At 38.4% G+C, this 19,053-nt stretch overlaps 1 protein-coding gene across 1 annotated transcript; it reads left to right on the top strand.

Annotated features, from left to right (window-relative positions):
* Positions 1-1,793: 1,793 nt before the first annotated feature.
* Positions 1,794-18,255, top strand: LOC140231710 (ADP-ribosylation factor-binding protein GGA1-like). The gene is made up of 16 exons (XM_072311864.1): positions 1,794-1,859; positions 3,623-3,707; positions 4,492-4,666; positions 5,178-5,301; positions 6,376-6,479; positions 7,557-7,775; positions 8,529-8,610; positions 9,630-9,746; positions 10,516-10,656; positions 11,403-11,524; positions 12,272-12,486; positions 13,627-13,752; positions 15,436-15,758; positions 15,940-16,103; positions 16,584-16,694; positions 17,313-18,255. The coding sequence occupies exons 1-16, from the start codon at positions 1,817-1,819 to the stop codon at positions 17,403-17,405; spliced, it is 2,244 nt and encodes a 747-aa protein (XP_072167965.1). The 5' UTR covers positions 1,794-1,816; the 3' UTR covers positions 17,406-18,255.
* Positions 18,256-19,053: the final 798 nt, after the last annotated feature.

Genomic DNA, 19,053 nt, shown 5'->3' with positions numbered 1-19,053 from the left:
TAGAACCCTACACATAAAATCACACATGGGTCTACGCTACAGAGCACTGTCAGCGCGCACGAGCTGATCAGGCAATGACGGTTCCTGGACAATTCGACCCTGGAATAATCCGACCCAAGCCCTTGACAGGTCCACCGGGTCGAATTGTCCACTGAGTCGAGTTCGCGCACATCGACCTACCATTAAAAACGTATTTCCAAAAATGTATATTTAGGTTATATAATTATTTTATGGAGGAAATTTACCTTTAATTTTGTAAAGGCGCCTCCCCTTTACGGAATTCCTGGATCTGCCCCTGTAATGGAAAGCGAACTGACTCTCTAAGTAAGCTTGACACCGGATATGATTTTTATCTGATGTGTTACACCTGTGGTATGGATCATCTTCCTAAACAGGCTGCACTATATACGACTGTAGTGAGCGGGACCTTTTAAGATTACAGTAGCAGACTAAAGAACAACAACAAGAAGAGATCTGAAGTGCTGCTGCACTAGAGAAATCATTTTTTTTAATACGTAGTTGTCATGAGTTTTATGCTGAGAAAATGAATTGAATTGACATTGAAAAAACAAAAGAAAATAAAGGCTGCGGCCAAAACCGTCAAAGTGGACATGCAGTGGGAAGAGAGCTATCAAAAATAGGAATGCTGCTGATGAAAAAGACATCGGTAAAGGAAGGGCCTATGTAGTGTGCTTATATAGGGTAACAACATTGTTTAAATAATGAAAAATGCGATAAAAAATATGATTTAAGGTTTTTCATTTATCTTGTGTAAGCCCTACAGCGTTTTGCCACTTAAATTATTCTGTATACAACACAACCCATGATTGACACAGTTCCCTGATTACATACCCGGCATATATCATATCAATAAAATAAGGCAATAACCTCTCCAGTCATAGAAAACTACCCGCCAGTCTGGCCCACTGAACGACATTATGTAATTCTTTTAAGTTGCCCATTATAACTTCAATACAAATATGTAGGGCCTATACGTACAATGATATACATACGTCTTTTATAGGCCAATAATTTTTACATTGTGCTTTATCAAACCAATAACTGCTTCAGGTTGACAACATGACAGTGGTGCATGACGTTTATGTAACTGCCGATTGAAGTGGAGTGAGGAGGGGTAAGGTTTTGTTGTTGTTGTTGTTGTTGTTGTTGTTGTTCTTGTTCTTGTTGTTGTTGTTGTTGCTGTTGTTGTTTTGTATGTTTGTTTTTGTTTTTGTTTTTTGCTTGCTTGGTTGTCAGCTGAAGAAACCCAGTAGTGGAATCAGAAAATTGCACTGAAGGCCTTTTTTTTTTTTTTTGTTATTATTTTTGTTTTGTTATTTGTTGCTTTTTTGTTTTTTGTTTTTTGTTGTGTTTTCTTTTTAATTGTTAGCTGATGAAACCCTGAAGTGGCACCAGAAATATAACCTGGGCCCTCTCCCCTCCACCCCCACACTCAAGGGAGTGGCGCCGGTGTCATAACCAGGCCATGGTAACTTTGTTGTTTAAAAGTCATTGTCGCATTTGGTTATCTTTTCACTTATTGCCACTATCATCCATGATTTTTCTTTTTTACATACATCCATGAGACTAAATTCAGATGCCAGAAGTCATCTAGCCAGAATCCACTTGTAATCTGTGAAGTCAGGTTTTATACGTTCTGTTATACGTACGAGCTGTTCAGGGTTTGGGTCGCATTATTATGGGTCAAATTATCTTGAGGTCGAATTGTCCAGCTCCCATACATTGTATTACCAATTACGGGCTCCTCCAGTTTTTCAGGTTGATCATGTGAAAAGAAAAAAAAAAAATCGTCAACATGGCGGAAGCTGATGACTGGGAAACTCTGGAAACGTTGCTCAGTAAGTGCCGCAGTGCTGAATAAGAGTAATTATAGCCCGATTTGGGAGCCCACAACAATTCACTTGATATATATTTGCATAATTAATGCTAGAGCCATCGCTGCGACAGAGTTTTCGTGAAGTGATGATGACTTTGCCAACGCCCCCTGTTTAATAGCCTCTTTCCTACAGTCCCATTCGTTGATTATGGTGCATTGATAGTAGGTCTAAATGCGACTGGACGCGGCCTGCCTGCCTGCTGCAGGTGCAGCTGCCGGGTGCGCGGGCCAGGGCAGGGCCCAGGTAGACCTTGGACCTGGCGAAATCCTGTGGCTTTACTTTATGAATAGTAATTTTAGCTACCCTGTTTCCTGTCAGAACCGACTCTTGCTTCGCAGTCCTCGTGAACTCGCAACGAATTAAATTTACTAGCTCCAGTTTTCATTCATCCTTCCTCTCAATATTTTGTAAATTTAATGGCATTAAATTAATATTTTCATCAGTAGGCCTAGTGTACATACGATACGAAAATAGAACTCGAGTCTAATTCAATAGATTCAAATTGAATAGCTGCTGGTTAAGTTGACCAAACTTACCAAAGATCAGTCTGTCATCTAGTGTAGAATGATAGAACTGTAAAATTTATTTTATTATTGGAGACTGGGGAATATGTGCAGCAGAGACTATTTCTGGCTAGCTTCGTGGAATTAAAGTTTAAAAAAAATGTTATAAACGCCTCCAGACAGACAGATTTCATTAGTATTTTACTGGTGAACACACCTGCATGTGTGATGAAGAGTGAGTGTGGTGAAAATTAAAAGAACCATTTAAACTAATAAAGGTTTCTCTGTGTTCCCTATGAAGAAGTGGTAACAAGTTACTGATAGTATTACAATTGTAATGAAAGGCAGCAGTGCACACAGAGTTCGACATGGATCAGGGTATGGATTAAGGTTATAAATTACCACCATGTTCTCTTTCACTAAGGCTAAATGAAATTTGTATTTCTGGTGATGTAATACTGTAAAAGTGGAAATTTTCACGGTGTTGAAATTTTCGCGCATTTCGCGCAACCAGAAACTAGCGCGAAAATAAAAACGTGAATATTTTTGCTTGCCATACGTTCCTGTGCGTGATGTCTTGATTCCGCGAAATTAAAAACATGCGAAACTCTTCTGACCCGGCCTAGCGCGAAAAATTAGTCGCGCGAAAATATCCACTTTTACAGTAATATGAAAAACAGACATTCTATTTTTCATAATCAGTCACTTGTGAGGTCAGTTCATAGGTAAACTAGGATGAATGCAGATTTCATGTTAGGAATACCACTTTTGTTACCATCCATGCCATATTTTATGTTATTGTGGAACTTTGAAGAAGTCACTCATTGCATAACATCCACATCTACATTTTGTTCATTTTGTCTTGCACCAAAAGGAGTGGAAGATTATGTTAGCGTCTGCATGGTTAGTTTTCAGTACATATTTCGGGGAATATAACTGGTTCAGATATACATTGTACTGAACAAACTGTCGATGTTCCTGGTCTAGCAATCCTCATGGAGTCCTAGTTTATATGATTTGATTGATAGCAATCATCAGAGTCTTTATGTATGACTTACACTGTACAACTGTATGCATAACTGCACTATTTGATAGTAGAAGTACATGGGTTTAGGTGCATTATCTTATTCGTAGTTATCATCTGCCAAACCTTCCCAGTGTCACATGAATTGGAATTGTATGACTAGATCAGAAACATTTTTTTCTGTTTCCTTCATTCAGACAAAGCAACGAATCCAGCCAACAGGGAGGAAGATTGGGAATATATCATGAGTTTTTGTGACAAGGTCAATCATGAACTTGAAGGGTGAGTACACTGTATTTTACATATATGTAAAATATATAGAATCCTTTAAAAACAAAACCCGTAGGCTTGACACTAACTTGTTCGCTGATGGCCCATTCAGGCCATTAAATCTTTAAATCTGAATTTTTGGTGCTCCAAAAAAAAAGATTTACAATTCGTATAGTGGCATGAAATGAAAGCACAGGTAAAGATCCATTGTGAATCTTTGATAGTTTCCAGGTCAGGCCAACAAAAGATAACTTTTTTAATATCTGGTGGCCTGGTTTAATACCTTGTGGCCGGGCTCTGCACATATCTTTGAAGGACTGTTTATTCTTGCAGAAATATCAGCCTTAAATTAGACTTATAGTGTGAGCATAAATGGCAACAGAAGTCTTTCTGCAAACTCTTTCATTATTTCTAAATTGCGTCCGTGCAGCATACATAACGCTTGTATTTGAGAACTATTACGATTATGCATCACTTGTCATGTCAAGTAACAAGCTGGAGTTCAGTCAGCAGAAAGGCCAAATCTATAAAAATCCTACATCTGTCTAGAGTAAACCTTATCTCTATTTTGAAGTATGTAATAACATAACCTATGATGTAGATACTAAAAGTAAATTTCAGCCCTGTCAATAAAAGTGAATGATTATTCCTCCATATCTGGAATGAGGAATAAAACATGATTTATTTATGGCTCTTGTATGGCCTAGTTCAAAGGAAGGAAAAAAAGTGAGTTATATCAGCTGTATGAAGGCTATACATGCATGTACTTTGTATGTATTCTGACCTTTGACCCCAGACCTCTGACTGCCTGCCGCATTCTGGGCCACAAGATTCAGTCCCCCCAGGAGAGGGAGTCCTTGCAGGCGTTGACGGTCCTGGAGGCCTGTGTCAAGAACTGTGGGGAGCCCTTCCATCGCGAGCTGGGCAAATTTCGCTTCCTGAATGAGATGATCAAGTTGATCTCGCCCAAGGTAAGTTCAAATTCCCTGAGCACTCTGTATAGTATGATATTCATTCATTCTCTTTCTGCCAAAATGTGTATTGATACAGAAACTATCAGTATGAAGCTACGTGTACAACACTTTTTGCAAGTTTTTTTTTTTTCTTTTTTTCAAATCAGTGATTGGTGAAAATGAAGGGATTAGATTCGGAACAGATCTGTTGGGAGGAGAAAGTTAGCATCTTAAATTTTTTTTCTGTGCCGAACTGAATTCTTCAGCTTTTACCAAACTGTACTCCTGAGTCAATAGCGAATGACCAAATGTGACTGAAAAGTAAATGATAATAAGTTGTCCATCAGTTTAAATAATATGTCTTTCTTCTGAGACATCATTTCTTCTTTTATCACAAAGTGCTTGGTAAATTTGGAGACATTCGCCCTGTAGGTTCTTTACCTGTTGCTACTGGGGTATTGTTTTCATTGTGTTAGCATATGTATTCCTATGTTTTCAATTTATGTCACCGTCTTCTCTGCCCATACAGTATCTTGGAAACAAGACCACAGAGAAGGTGAAGAAGAAAACCATAGAACTGATGTATTCCTGGCAGAAGGGCCTTCCCCAAGAACAGAAAGTGAAGGAAGCTTATGACATGCTGAAAAAGCAAGGTTGGTGGGGGATTCATTCAATATGGACTTGTCAGATCATCTTCTTTAACCTGTTGATGACTGACTGATTTTGCTACAACGTACATTTCCCATAGACACTTGCCCGAATATACTCGGGACTCGTCCTCAACGGGTTAAGGGCATAATTGTACTTGTCTATTTCCGTTAGCTCAATGAGTTATCAAATGTTTGTTGTGAGGTGAAATGTTGTGTCATTATACCTCATTTGTGCAGGTTTCATTATACATCAATGCAAGAATTTTCACCAACCAATCTCACCCATGAGGCCAAATAGTGGTGAACGGTTTGTGTCCACTGACCATTGTGTAGTCGACGTCTACTCTTGCATGTGTGCAGTAGATAAATAATAACAGTAATGCAACATGCATATCACAGAATTGACCTTTATTTGACCTCAAATTTCAATTTACAACATTGTAACAAGGTTGTATTTTTTCCTGTTGAATATTTCCATTACAGAGCATTTGCTGAGGATTTTTTTTTTTTTTTTTTGATGAGGGATGCTGCTTTTTTCAAGCAGCTCAACTGTTTGTTTACTTTCAATATAAATATTATTTATTCAATCTATATGATGCACTGTGCTCTCATTAAAAATGAAAGTAAAAGTGACAAACTGCACAGTTGAGTATGTTACTTTACAGCAACAATCCCAGCATGGTATATGTTTAATGTTGCAATGTTTAAAGGAATTTTCAACTCCAGAAAGCGATCAGCAGGTTTCTGGTGTTATCTCAAACTTTTAATTGTATGTCTTTTGAAATCAAAGTTGTGTAATTATGGTACTTCACACTCCTTTTCAGTTTTCCTATAATGGTAGGCATCCTTGAGCCACCTGTACAACTGTAGCTTTGAAATGTGTAATGACCATTTGATTTTATGGCAAAATGACAGAGCTCATGTTATGATATTACACCTTATTTTTTATTTATACCCTTCTGACACCCATTTCTATAATATGCAAATAAGGACTACTGCAGTGTTCCTATGCATAGATTCAGATATTATATGCCCTATGTGGTTACTTTGGATTGGTTTTTTTTTTTTTTCCTGCAGGCTTGATAAAGGAGGATCCCACATATCTGGACAAGGATCTTTTCCCTGCTGCTCCTCCACCAAAGCCCAGAATGGCAGAGTTTGAAGATGAGGAAAAATCAAAGGTTTGTAAACCCCCCCCCCAAAAAAAAAAACAAACAACAACAAATAAATAAATAAAAAAATGGAACAATTACCGGTACACCATTCCCTGCAATTGTATCTTATTGTATTTTCTTCAGAACATATTTTGAATACATTTCATGTGATCTTTATGAAAGAAATAGTCAACAGTTTAATATTTTTGCAACAAAAAAAAATGCACTAACTTACACTGACTGTAGTCCTTGAAGATTGCCTAACATGACTCGTGCAATGAAGTGTATGAGATGAAATTGATATAAAACTGTAAGACAACGATAATTAGATGGTAAACAGTGATCTCTGGTTTGTAAAAGGTAAGAAAACTTGTCATTTACAATATTTGTCTCCCCTACTTTTCCAAGATACCGGTACTCTTCTCTAGCCTTATAATTCTCAATAATGAAATTTAAAAAATGCATAACTGTAGAATGAAATGTGATTGCTCAGGTGATGCTAGTGAAACAATGCATCTAATTTTGAAAACATAAAGTGAAATCATCATTATTATGGTGTAATTGTGAATGTGCCATTAAAGGGGAAGGCTAGTAACTGATCAGTGGGAATCAGTGGAAATGCTGGGAGATGATTGTTCCAATCCTTATGGGATTCATTCAAGAGTTCATTGTTTATCTATTGTTGTGTGAAAATGATTTGCTTCAGAATGGTCTCATATTCAAGTAATGTGCAGTTTAATGCTTCCAGGTTAGCGTCCCTGGTCAGTGACGGAGCATTAATCTGCACATTACTTGAATATGAGACCGTTCTGAAGCAAATCATTTTCACACAACAATAGATATACAATGAACTCTTGAATGAATCCCATAAGGATTGGAACAATCATCTCCCAGCATTTCCACTGATTCCCACTGATCAGTTACTAGCCTTCCCCTTTAATGTAATCATCATTATTATGACGTGATTGTGAATGTGCCATTAATGTAATCTTTATGTAACAAACTACCTTTGCAGCTACCTTTTTTTCTTTAACATTCAGCATAAGAATGCTGTACAGCACATTGCAAAACATGACAATATAGTGAACATTCTTCTTTTCACAGCTGTTGGCCCGGCTACTGAAGAGCAAACATCCGGAGGACCTCCAGGCCGCCAACCGCCTCATCAAGAACATGGTGAAGGAGGATCAGAAGAGGATGGAGAAGGTGTCGAGGCGGACCAACGAGCTGGAGAGCTGCAACAACAACGTCAAGCTGCTGAATGAGATGCTGGCTCACTACAGGGAGGGTTCCACCAGCCCTGAGGAGAAGGAGCTGATGAAGGTGAGGGCGTGGTGGGAGCAGGGGACCAAGGGCAAAGACCACGCCCATTCTAGCCCCTCCTTCTCTCACAACTGCAAACTATTCATGTCTAATACATGTAGCAATATTTGATTTTTTGTTCTTTTGAATAAGAAGCTTTAATCAATGCAGTATTCCTGTTATTGTAAACACCTAATGATAAATATGTTTGAGGCATGGGTGAGAGTAACTATTTTTGCATTATTTTCTCCAACTTATTTCTATGTATTGAAGTTGAGGACAGGCTGGCATGTTTCCTCTCAGTGGGGGGGGGGGGGGGGGGGGGTGGGTGGTGGTGGTCATGGGATCAGGAGACAAATGTAAACAGCGATTGTTTTAGACAAGTGCCATGATAGACTTTGAACTGTATGGCAATTCAAAGAATCAAACATATGCTAACAGTACATTTTATCACTAGTGTGCATGAAGTTTCAAGAGCCACCTAATGCCACAAATTGTCTATCTGTCCTTCCATTTGTGTGTCTTTTTTTCTATCTTTCTATCTTTCTCTGTTCCTTTCTATCTTTCTCTTCTATCTATCAATCTATTGATTCAGCAATTTAGCCACTCAGCTGTGAAGATGATTGAATAAACCATGAATTGCATTGAATTGAATTGAATTGAATTGAATTGAATTGAATTGAATTGAATTGAATTGAATTGAATTGAATTGAATTGAATTGAATTGAATTGAATTGATCAATCTATCCATATCTTCTCCCTCCCTCCCTAAAGGAGTTATACCTTACTTGTGAGAGAATGAGACCTAGCCTCTTCAGATTGGCCAGTGATGCTGATGAGAAAGACGATTGCATTGGTGAGTAGTAGTGTCTCTTTGTTCTTACCAGTTTTCGATAGGTATTATTGTTCATTGGTGATGTAGATTTATTTGTCATTAAGTCTTCATAGCCATTATGTCAGAGGCAATGAGGAAGCATGAAAAAGAATAAGAAATAAAAGTTAATGGATCAAAAATAGTAATAATAAGTATGCATTGGCAAGTTATGTAACTTCTAGTAAGTACTAATTTTGTAAAGCACTATGAAACTATTCAATTGTATATTTGGCTGTTTAAATAACCATGTTGTTATAGATATTATCATCATCATTATTAGTATTATTATTGTTATTATAACAATGTATGTCATTATTCTTATCATTGTCATGCTTGCTTCATATTGATAAATATGTTTATGGGAGTAACCTTCAATTGCAAGCCTTCTTGGTAACCACTTAATGGAATGCTAAATTTGTCAACAAGCCACTTACAGTGTAAACACAAACCACCTCATGATACTCATGTGATGTCATTCAGTGTGCAGCAACTACAACAACAAAACACAATAGATCTGATCAGATAGTCTAACTAAACATTTGACAAGACTTTGAGCATGGAGATATGAAGTGAAAGTAAATTTCCAACAGTATCCTGCACTTTTGAGTGAATACTTGGCAGACATATTGTAGTTAAAAGTCTCTATTGTCACATGCTCACTTGCCTAGAACCCTCCCCTTCCCACCCCCACAAATAAATAAATAAATGAATACATGTAAATCTTTATCTGCCAAGAGAGGTGCAATGATGTACAATGACTGTTACCAGGGTGGGCAGCCCCCCCCCCCCCCCCACTATAAACTAGACTGGTTTGTTCTTGTCCAGGGAATGCTAAACAGAGATGGGCTGAACACCAAGACACATCAGATTTCAGTATCCACTGCGTCAGTTGTATGCTGTAGAACCATGTCGTTCTTTCTGTTTGGGGAAAACCTCTCCTTCAGGCAGTTCATGGCCTGCTTTGTGTATTATATTTTTTCTTCTATGCTCATATTTTCCAGCTGACATTCTGGAAACCAACGATTCTGTGGTGAAAGTGATGGAGCTGTACAAGGAGAAGTTTGGCGATGTGAGCAGCACAAATTCAGCCTCAGCTACGTCAGCAAATACACTGGATGGTGGGTCTGCCTTTAAATCTCTTCAGAAGTAGTTTTAGATTGTACTTGGCCAGTGGTCTCTGTCAAGAACATTTGTCACACTAAAATATGCTCATCTTTGGTATGTTAGTGTGGAACTGTGTGAGGAAATAACCAATCTTCTAGTGAATTGGAGTTGTTTGAAGTCAAATAACACTACTTCAAATGTGAAAATTCACTGATATATATGTATATACAAGCCTTATGAAATGAAAGAAACATACAACTGTGTAGACTGTATTGTTTGTTTTGAGTATGATTGAGAATTATCAAGGTGAGCATATCCCTGTTTCTTCATCTCTATATTCCATAATCCTCCCTTCTGTAGACAAATCCACAAATAAAGATCTGAATTCCAAAGGCTCTATTTTGTTCGGGGAGTACTCTAAAGAGAAAGAGAGAGGAAAAAGCCAGTGTATATATTTGTTATAAATGAATATGCATTAGGAAGGAAATAATGTGTGCAGCATATAAAACTATTGTATATTGACAGTCATGTAAAAAAAAAAGTAGCATAATTAGCTGTTCCATACAGTACAGTAGACAATCAGTGGCGGATCCAAAGGGGGGCGCACGCCCCCTCTTTATATTTTGTTAGAACAAATTTTAAAAAATGGGGGGAGGCGTGCGCTCTCCTTTAATTTTGTAAAGGCACCTCCCCTTTATGGAATTCCTGGATACGCCCCTGGACAAATTACCTGATGTCCAATGTAATCTCAAAGGGTTCGGTGTATGTATTTTGTCCGTGCAGGGAGCAAGCTGATTGACTTTGCTGGCACCAGCCCGGTCAAGCAGCAGTCAATCCCAACGCTGCCCAAACCACCGGATCCCTCTCAACCGTCTCAAGCCCAAGACTCCGCCGCTCTCCTTGAATCTCAGCTGTCATCGCTAGGTAAACGCGATCATTCACAGGTTTTGGTAGTGTGATTGTGGGTGGGTTTTCATTGTGGTTGTGGTTTGGGTGTTGTGTGGTTGAGGTTGTGTGGTTGTGGTTGAGGCTGTGGTGGGGGGGGGGGGGGGGTGGTTGGGGAAAGTAAACTTTCTGAGGATTTGAGTTCATAGCACTTTGTCACAATGGAGATTTATAATCCTTGCGGACTGCCAGCATAAGTACCTGCAAAATTGACACAAAGTGCTGTTGGAGATGGTGATGATGGCGATGATGAAAATGAAAATCATGATGAAGAAATGGAAATAGTGTGATGTAGATCACATGTCTGAAGAGTTGCTTTATGGCTCAGTGAATTATGACCCACAAACTCTCTAGTTTAACCCGTTGAGGACGAACTGATTTTATAGCTGTAACCCGTATATTCCATAGACACCTGCCCGAGTATACTCGGGATTGGTCTTCAGCGGGTTAAGGTAAGTCCTATGTCAGTAGTAGTGATGAACCCTGGAGCAACCCTCGGATGAATCACCCTATCCCATTACCTTGTCCACTCAAAGGATCTTGAAATTCTTGGTTCCATGGTAGCTTACTGTTATCTTGTTGAGGACCCCTTCCAGAGTATACTCAGGACTAGTATTCAACAGGTTTAAGCATTTCATCATTTCCTACCAGGTAGGACATGTAAAAATCAATCAAAGTCGTTGCATTGTGCCTACTCACTGATCACTTCTCTGGTTGCGATGCAGGCTTGGACAATGGTCAGTCTGCCAACAGAGTGGTCCAGCGGACGAGTTCATCAGACTTGGACAAGCTTCTCGGACCTGACCCCATCAACGTACCGCAACCGCAGCAGCAGCAACAGCCCCAGGTCCCTCCTACACAGACCCTCAACTCACTGGCAAACAGCCAACCCATACCACAAATGGTGAGTTTAACATAACAGCATCTTTTATGGGAGCTGTGAGGGGCATGCACTGTAAAATGCCTTTAATAACAAGCAACGAAGTTATACCTACTTCATCAGAAAATAGCATAATAAGACTGTAATTCAAAAAGAAAAATATATTTTGAGGTCATCCATAACTGCCTTCTATTATATGAGTATTATGAAGGCAATCATCTCGTTTGAATTAATTTTTTTATTCACAATAAATGATTTGCATTTTGCAAGCATATTTCACAGATCAGGACTTGTTAAAGACAAACTTTCAAATGGTTAAATTCACAATGAAGCACTGTGATGACAATATGAGAAATATGTATCATCAGTTTTCAAGAGAAAAATTTAGTGATTTTCTGCTGTAGGGCAGACATGCATTGCATTTTTGTCATGGGAAGCAATGTTCTTGTGAGTTGTTAACTTCCTGAATATCATTTGACTCGCAGAATATACAAAACTGAAATACCAAACAAAATACACGGTATATGATGTACAGTTTGTTGCATACCAGCCAACGTGTGTACCTTGTACCTTGTGTTCATCACTTCCAAATGGTCCTCTAAGAACTATGACTGTGATAGTGATGTAATGTGTTTCCCTTCTCTGTTTGTCTTTCCCAAAGCCTGTAGCTTTCAAGTTGTCATATATTTCGTCACTATGTATTTTTCTTTGCAGACGATGCCTACCATGTTCCCCAATGTACAGCAGCAGCAGCTGATCATGCAGCAGCAACAGATGGCCCAAATGGCTCCCTCTATGAGACCTCCAGCCATGGGCATGATGGGAATGACCTCTGGATTTCCCATGATGCAGCAGCAGCAGCAGCGGGTTCCCATGGTGACGGGACAAGTGACGTCAGTGTTCCCCACCCAGCCCACAACAGTTGCAAGGTGTGATGTCCATCAGGTTTTTTTTTTTTTTGTATTTGTCATATTCATTTGGGATTTCCCTTTTTTTCCCTCTTCACCATTTTATGAGATGCTCCACTCCTGTACTGTAAACTTCATTTCATTAATTCATTTTTGTTCATTTCTTTCATTTCTAGGTAGACAAAAAAGAAACATGGCATTCAAAGTATGATACAGAGAAGAAGAAGAAGAAGAAGAAGAAGAAGAAGAAGAAGAAGAAGAAGAAGAAGAAGAAGAAGAAGAAGAAGAAGAAGAAGAAGAAGAAGAAGAAGAAGAAGAAGAAGAAGAAGAAGAAGAAGAAGAAAAAAAAAAAAAGAGAGAGAGAGAGAAACTACAAGTGCAATTACAGCCTTGTAAAGTGATGAGAACTCAGTCTCTTTTATCATTTTGTACTTCTTACCTGAAACAGTCGCAAGTGACAGTTTGTCACCTTTTCTCATGTTGCTTTCAATCTGTCCATATTCTGTCCAACAGAATCATTGTGAAGAATTATTCAAGAAATTAGAATAATGAAGTAACATGTTAATGGATATTTTGAAGAGCTTGATTTTTCATTGTTTTTGCTTGTCATTTTAGAAAGTTGACATTTATGCATGAAGAGATATTTCCTCAGTAAAGTGCTGTGTGTACTTGAATTATGAAAACTCAAGTATTGCTCAAGAATGCATTCTTTTGACTATAAGAAGAAGACAAAAGTCTTTCCTCAGTTACATGTCATTTTCCAAACCTTTTTGTAGTAATCTAGACAGGGAAAAGGTATCGGAGGCTTTTAATCTCCAAGTGTATCATGTCATAAAATTTTGTGCTTTGGAAGGGTTTTATCAGGCTTGCGTTCATTGCATGTGGCATGAAAAAAATCTAAAGTGTGTCATTGGAATTGTTATCTATGATTCTGTCGGACAGGCACTCTTCAAAATAGGGGTTGCTATCATTTTAGCTGTCATGTGTAGATCAAATATTTCATTTATCTGTCATGCAGCTTGAAGTCTTCTCATGAATCCTGGTATGATGTGGCATGTTATATCCATCACATAAACTGCAGTCTTCTTCTTATTTTTGGCATTCTGTGCATGATTATCATTCCATCTCATATTTTCGTCCTGTTTCCTCTTTCATGCGCAGCTCTCAGAATGCAACATCATCCTCGTCCTCAAATAGCAAGCCGGCCGCCCCGGCCATCTCATCCGACGCCTTTGCCGACCTTGAGTCTTTAGGGAGGGGGATGATCAAACCAAAAGCAAAAGAAGAGTAAGATATAAAAAGTTAAACATTTGACATTCAGGGGTTAATAATTTCATTTCTACATCTTATTAAACTTTGCAAAAGCCAAATAGAAAATACAAAAACATCTTAAATATATGACATGGCAAAATGACTGTAAAACAGAACAAATTGAAAAGAAAGAGGGGGGGGGGGAATGGAGAGAGAAACACAGGGAAAAAATGAAGCACTGATCAATCTAAGCCATTAGAATTTTCAAGGCACGTCCCTTTATTTCCTACTAAAATTCACATTGCCAAAACCAAAGTATGGTATACATTAGGACTTTGGCAGTGTCATGCATGAATGACAGTTATTAAAGTGGGACATTATCTAGTAGTGTAGTGACAGTTTTTGATAGACTTGCAGTGGAAATGTTCCTCAGGAACACTTGAGAAACAGTATTCCAATGTGTGGAGTCTGTAAGAGAACTGTCATATGGTCTGAAAATTTGGTATGCTTGACTTTGCTAAACCAGCATTATCTCATTTTGTCCATAAATAGATATTTATGTGAATCATGTGTTGTGTTGTCGTTACTGTACTGCACTAGAATTTGTTTGTCTGTCTGTGTCTGTATCTGTATGTGTATGTGTGTGTGTCTCTCTCTCTCTCTCTCTCTCTTGCTTTCTCTAAAGTATGGAATTTTATTTCAAAGGGAAAAAAATTCCTGTCATACAATTAAAAATTTGGTACAAGCTTTTTGTGCATATCAGACAGGTGGAAACATTAGGGTGCCATTTGCTTTTCCTAGCCAACAGTACCCATTCACTGCAAGGTATTGGGAATACCTGTAAGTGCTAGCTGTGGTTTAAACTATGATGTCCATATATATGAAAGCTTAGCACTTGATGGACATTGATATGGAGAAGTCATACCAATTGCTTCCTTTCTCAGTTTTGTTTAGCCTTGTCGTGGTTTCACTTTCATTATCATCTATCGACATGCCTCTTTTGATTCTTTGTATGCAATGTCTGCATGCTCGACTCAGTCAACGACTTGCCAACCTTGCATATTTTGCTCAAATGCACAACGATTTTCCAAACCAAATTGTTTTGAACATTGGCCATTTGCAAGAAAGGTAGCCATAACTCTATCAAGAAATTTACATCAGAGCAAAACTTGTAATTTTCTCTGCAATTTTGCTGTACTGCATTTCTAAACACAAATATACATGCCCCTGAAAAAAAAAAGAATGTTTTCCAAAAGCACTCATTCATTGCTGTCTCAGAATAATGTGGCACACAGATAGTGTTCACCCTAGTCCACAAAGAGCTCAGAATACTCAGACCTGTGTCACATGCATGTGTTGCAGACACAGAAATGCAGCAGTTGAATTAAAGATATGGTATTCATGAAAGGAATATAATATTCAAAGTGACTGAGATAAAGAATGAAACTGAGGTGTAGAGATGTCATTGACTATAGCAAAAATAAAAACAAACAAAAAAACAACTTAGATTCTTAGAACAATAGTGTTTTGAAGATTGTACTGATTCATCAAGCGCTGAAAATATTTCTCAACTTTTGATATCAGTGCCAATGATAAGAAGTAGTGTGCTGTCCCAATTGAAAGAATAATCTTGCATCATACAATTTATGTTATAATCCTAACAAATTAAGTAATTAATCTTCTGTTTCGGGGTTTGCTCTTCTGCTTTCTCTTTTCTAGGAATGCCAGTGTCACACCAGCCACTAACTCAAACTCTACCCCAGCAGCGTCTGGTGATGACCAACTCCTCTTCCTAGGGGGTTCACCCCCAGCCAAGGCACCAGCCCTCGCCGCCATGTCCGCCCCACCAGTCCATGCAGCAGCCCCTGCACTACAGCCAGCATCTCAGCAACCAGCTGCTGCTGCTACCACCGCTGCAACGCCTGTGGTAGCAACTCAGTCACCGCAACAGCAGCAACCAATGCCTGCAGCTGCATCACCTGCAAGTCAGACAGTCCTGTCGTTAGCGGACGTCTTTGTCCCTCTTGAATCGATACAACCAGGTGAGTTGTGCACTTCAGGGAACCCTATCTTTGCTTTTGTGTAATCCCTTTCATGTGAAGATGTTTTTACCTTCTTTTTTTAAGTACACATAAACAAAAGAAACTAAATAACAGCACACGATAAGACTGGAGTAGTAAGTCTTCACACAAACATTTTTGTTTTCATATCATATAATCACAGGTTCTGTGGCACCAGTAACAGCCTATGAGAAGAACAACGTCAAGACAGTATTCCATTTTGGCAAAGATTCGCCGAGGCCGGACATTGTCGTTATCGTTGTCTCAACCATGAGCACCAACACATCGCCCCTCAAGAATCTCATGTTCCAGGCAGCTGTTCCAAAGGTGGCAATTCTCTTTAATGTGATCGATATGACATTGCTTTGTGATAGTGTATGAAGTCCAGCTTTATTATGTAAGCACGGAGTACTGTGAGACAGAGAATGTAGAATGGAATACAAAAATAACGATATCAGTTTCCACAAACAATCAGGACACCCATTATGCAAGTCTCCACCATTCCACCTCTCACAACAGAGTGCAGCAATATTAAACCTGTGTGGTCTCACTCTCTCTATTATCTCTTTATCTCTGACTGAAGATAGACTCATATACATTTCTTTTGTTATGTCATTGTGTTGTTCTTGCTGCTGCTGTTATATGATGATGATGATGATGATGATGGTGATGATGATGATTATGTGTGTTGTTATCATCATCAGCAGCAGCAGCATATGTATTGCTATTGACACGAGCTGGTAGTGTTAAAGTCACTGAGGAGTTGTCCAGATTTTATGTTGCTTTTTTATTTCTTTGCATCTTCAGACGATGAGGGTCAAGCTTCAGCCCCCCTCGGCCACCGATCTTCCAGCGTACAACCCCATCCTCCCTCCTTCAGCCATTACCCAGGTCATGCTCCTAGCCAACCCTAATAAGGTAAGAATTCAAACTCACTGGAAATTATGTCCGTACTACACACACACACACACACACATACAAATCTGCACAAGCAAAGAAAAAAAAAAAAGAGGTAAAAATGCTTATTTCTTAATTCCAGATTTGAATGAAGTTGCTCTAAACCCCAGTGAATGTGATCATGTTAAGTTATTACTGATTAGGAGAAGAGCAATTTTTCCTCATACTGTCTCCAGTTTAGGCTGTAAGATAATAAAGTATGATTTCATTTTTTAAGCAAATGGTACATTGCAACATATATAATTATATGGTTCATGTACAAAATATCAATTTATTGTTCTTTCTGTATAATGATGCAGATGATGTCTGATAAGGCTATAATGATTTTGTCTATAGGAGATATTAGGTTCCTTCTTTGCAAAAAGTGTACATGATAACCAATAGTGTGCCTCTTGCTAGGCACTTGATCCATTTGGCTATTTTGTAATACATCGTTTATTGGTCTGAAGTTGTTATAAGTAAGTAAAGGTCGCAGCTACAAATTGAAAATGGAAGAGTGAAAAAAAAAAAAAAAAAAGAGTTCAACTCCTAACTAAAATTTTCTCCTGCCTTCTCTATGTCATTTCTTATATTTCACAGGATAAGATCCGGTTACGATTCAAAATGCAATATTCCCTCAACGACCAGCCCTTCACGGACCTGGGTGAAGTCGACAAGATACCGACACACTGACAGTAACTAGCATGCACTGGATTTATGTATTTATGAACACTATTAAGAAAAATGCTTTAAGATGTAAATCATTTGACGAATTCACCTTATTGAGGGGAAACTGTGGCATTGTAAACGCAAAGTTTTTTTTTTTTTTTGTATGTATGTCAATTGCTTGGATTTAATCCTTGAATTATGCGTAAGCACTCGATATCATCGAAGTAGATAAGAGCAATGACAATTTTGTTTTTATATCCGTCGCTAGCAAAGAGAGAGCTGCTGTAGGCACGATATATATCTATACCAGAATTTTCTGGATGTGGTGATCATTGGTTGATACTTCACATTAACACAAAGTAACTCTTCACCAGGATTTACCAGCAAGAGAAAATATTGGTGATGTAACAAGGACAAAGTCTTTTGTTGGGTTTTAGCATAGCTGATAGAAGAGGTTAACTTATTTCTATTCATCAATGCAGATGCTGCACAAGATGTTAAAGATTATTTTAGAATCCCCGATGAAGCGGGCTCAAATGACGTGAACATCTTAGATGTGTGTAATTCCATAGTGTATTGATTACACAATTGAAGAAGTTTATCGCAAGATGGGTTAAATACCAGCTTCAAACATCATAAAGTGTACCTATCATCAGATGAAGCAAACTATAACCTTTCCAGAGATGCCCTGCTTGTTGGATGGCAAGGATTATTGTCTAGGGTGTTTTAGCGGTGCAGTAAAAAAGACACATTCTTGTCCGCTTGGTTTTCACTGTGCAATACGAGAGCGTATTGAACGAAACGCATCTATAGGCCAATACCGGTATATTGATTTCTAGTAGGTTACTGCTGTATTAAAGTAGGGTATGTTGTCGCGTCTGATGTGCGAGCACTTGCTGAATGCGCAAAATCTTGCTACTGTAATGAGTGCGATAACTCTTGTTGCAATTCGCATCTTCCTACATAACACAAGTGTGAGTTGCTTCTTTTTCAGTGCAGAGTCGATTTCAAAGTCTAGTAGAAGTACTTTTTTTTTCCTTTACAGTTGATGCTTTCTCTAGATAATAACAATAATAACGATTATATTGTATGGCTTTAAGTCATGGAATACCAGGGAATATTACACTCATTAGGGCCAATATTCTCTGGTATCCAATTCATTGCCATCCAATATATTGTAGATTTTCTGGAAGTTGTGACTGAAAATATCCCACATTTTCCTATCGTTGTCTTTGCTTTTTAGCAGGGTTAATTGCAATTATCTCAAATTGTCAAAAATGGAGTTAACCCGTTTTGCGATTAAACTCTTCCGCTGCTGATTTTCTGTTCTTGATGAGGCATTTGATAGGTGCATGTGGAAAATGTACCATGGTCTTGCTGTGAGCAGCGTCAAATAAAACTCTGTAATTAGGGAGCTTTAGATTTTTGTGACGGGGATGTTCAGAGGGAAAAAAAAAAACTGTTCTGAGCATGCACAAAATCGCTTACCAAAAGTGATTTATTCATAGCTCACGTCGTTTTCACTATGCGTTCTTGGCTGTTTTTACGTCTGCTCAATTAACAACACAGAGAGCTACTTGATGCACTGATCATGTGAGGGCGCCATTTTCTTTTTTATATGGTAGCGTTCTAGCATAATCTAAAGCCACTTCTCAGCACGATGCAGGGAAAG

The sequence above is a fragment of the Diadema setosum genome, chromosome 8 (genome assembly GCF_964275005.1).
Source record: "Diadema setosum chromosome 8, eeDiaSeto1, whole genome shotgun sequence".
Lineage (NCBI taxonomy): Eukaryota > Metazoa > Echinodermata > Echinoidea > Diadematoida > Diadematidae > Diadema > Diadema setosum.
This window is presented reverse-complemented; position numbering and strand designations above follow the sequence as displayed.

What these genes read in the sequence shown, in the direction of transcription:
- LOC140231710 (XM_072311864.1), top strand. Translation starts at nt 1,817, where the DNA reads ATGGCGGAAGCTGATGACTGGGAAACTCTGGAAACGTTGCTCA. An exon ending in GTCAATCATGAACTTGAAGG is followed by an intron (nt 3,708 to 4,491) that starts GTGAGTACACTG and finishes CTTTGACCCCAG; the next exon opens with ACCTCTGACTGCCTGCCGCA. An exon ending in AGCAGCAGCAACAGCCCCAG is followed by an intron (nt 11,525 to 12,271) that starts GTCCCTCCTACA and finishes TTTTCTTTGCAG; the next exon opens with ACGATGCCTACCATGTTCCC.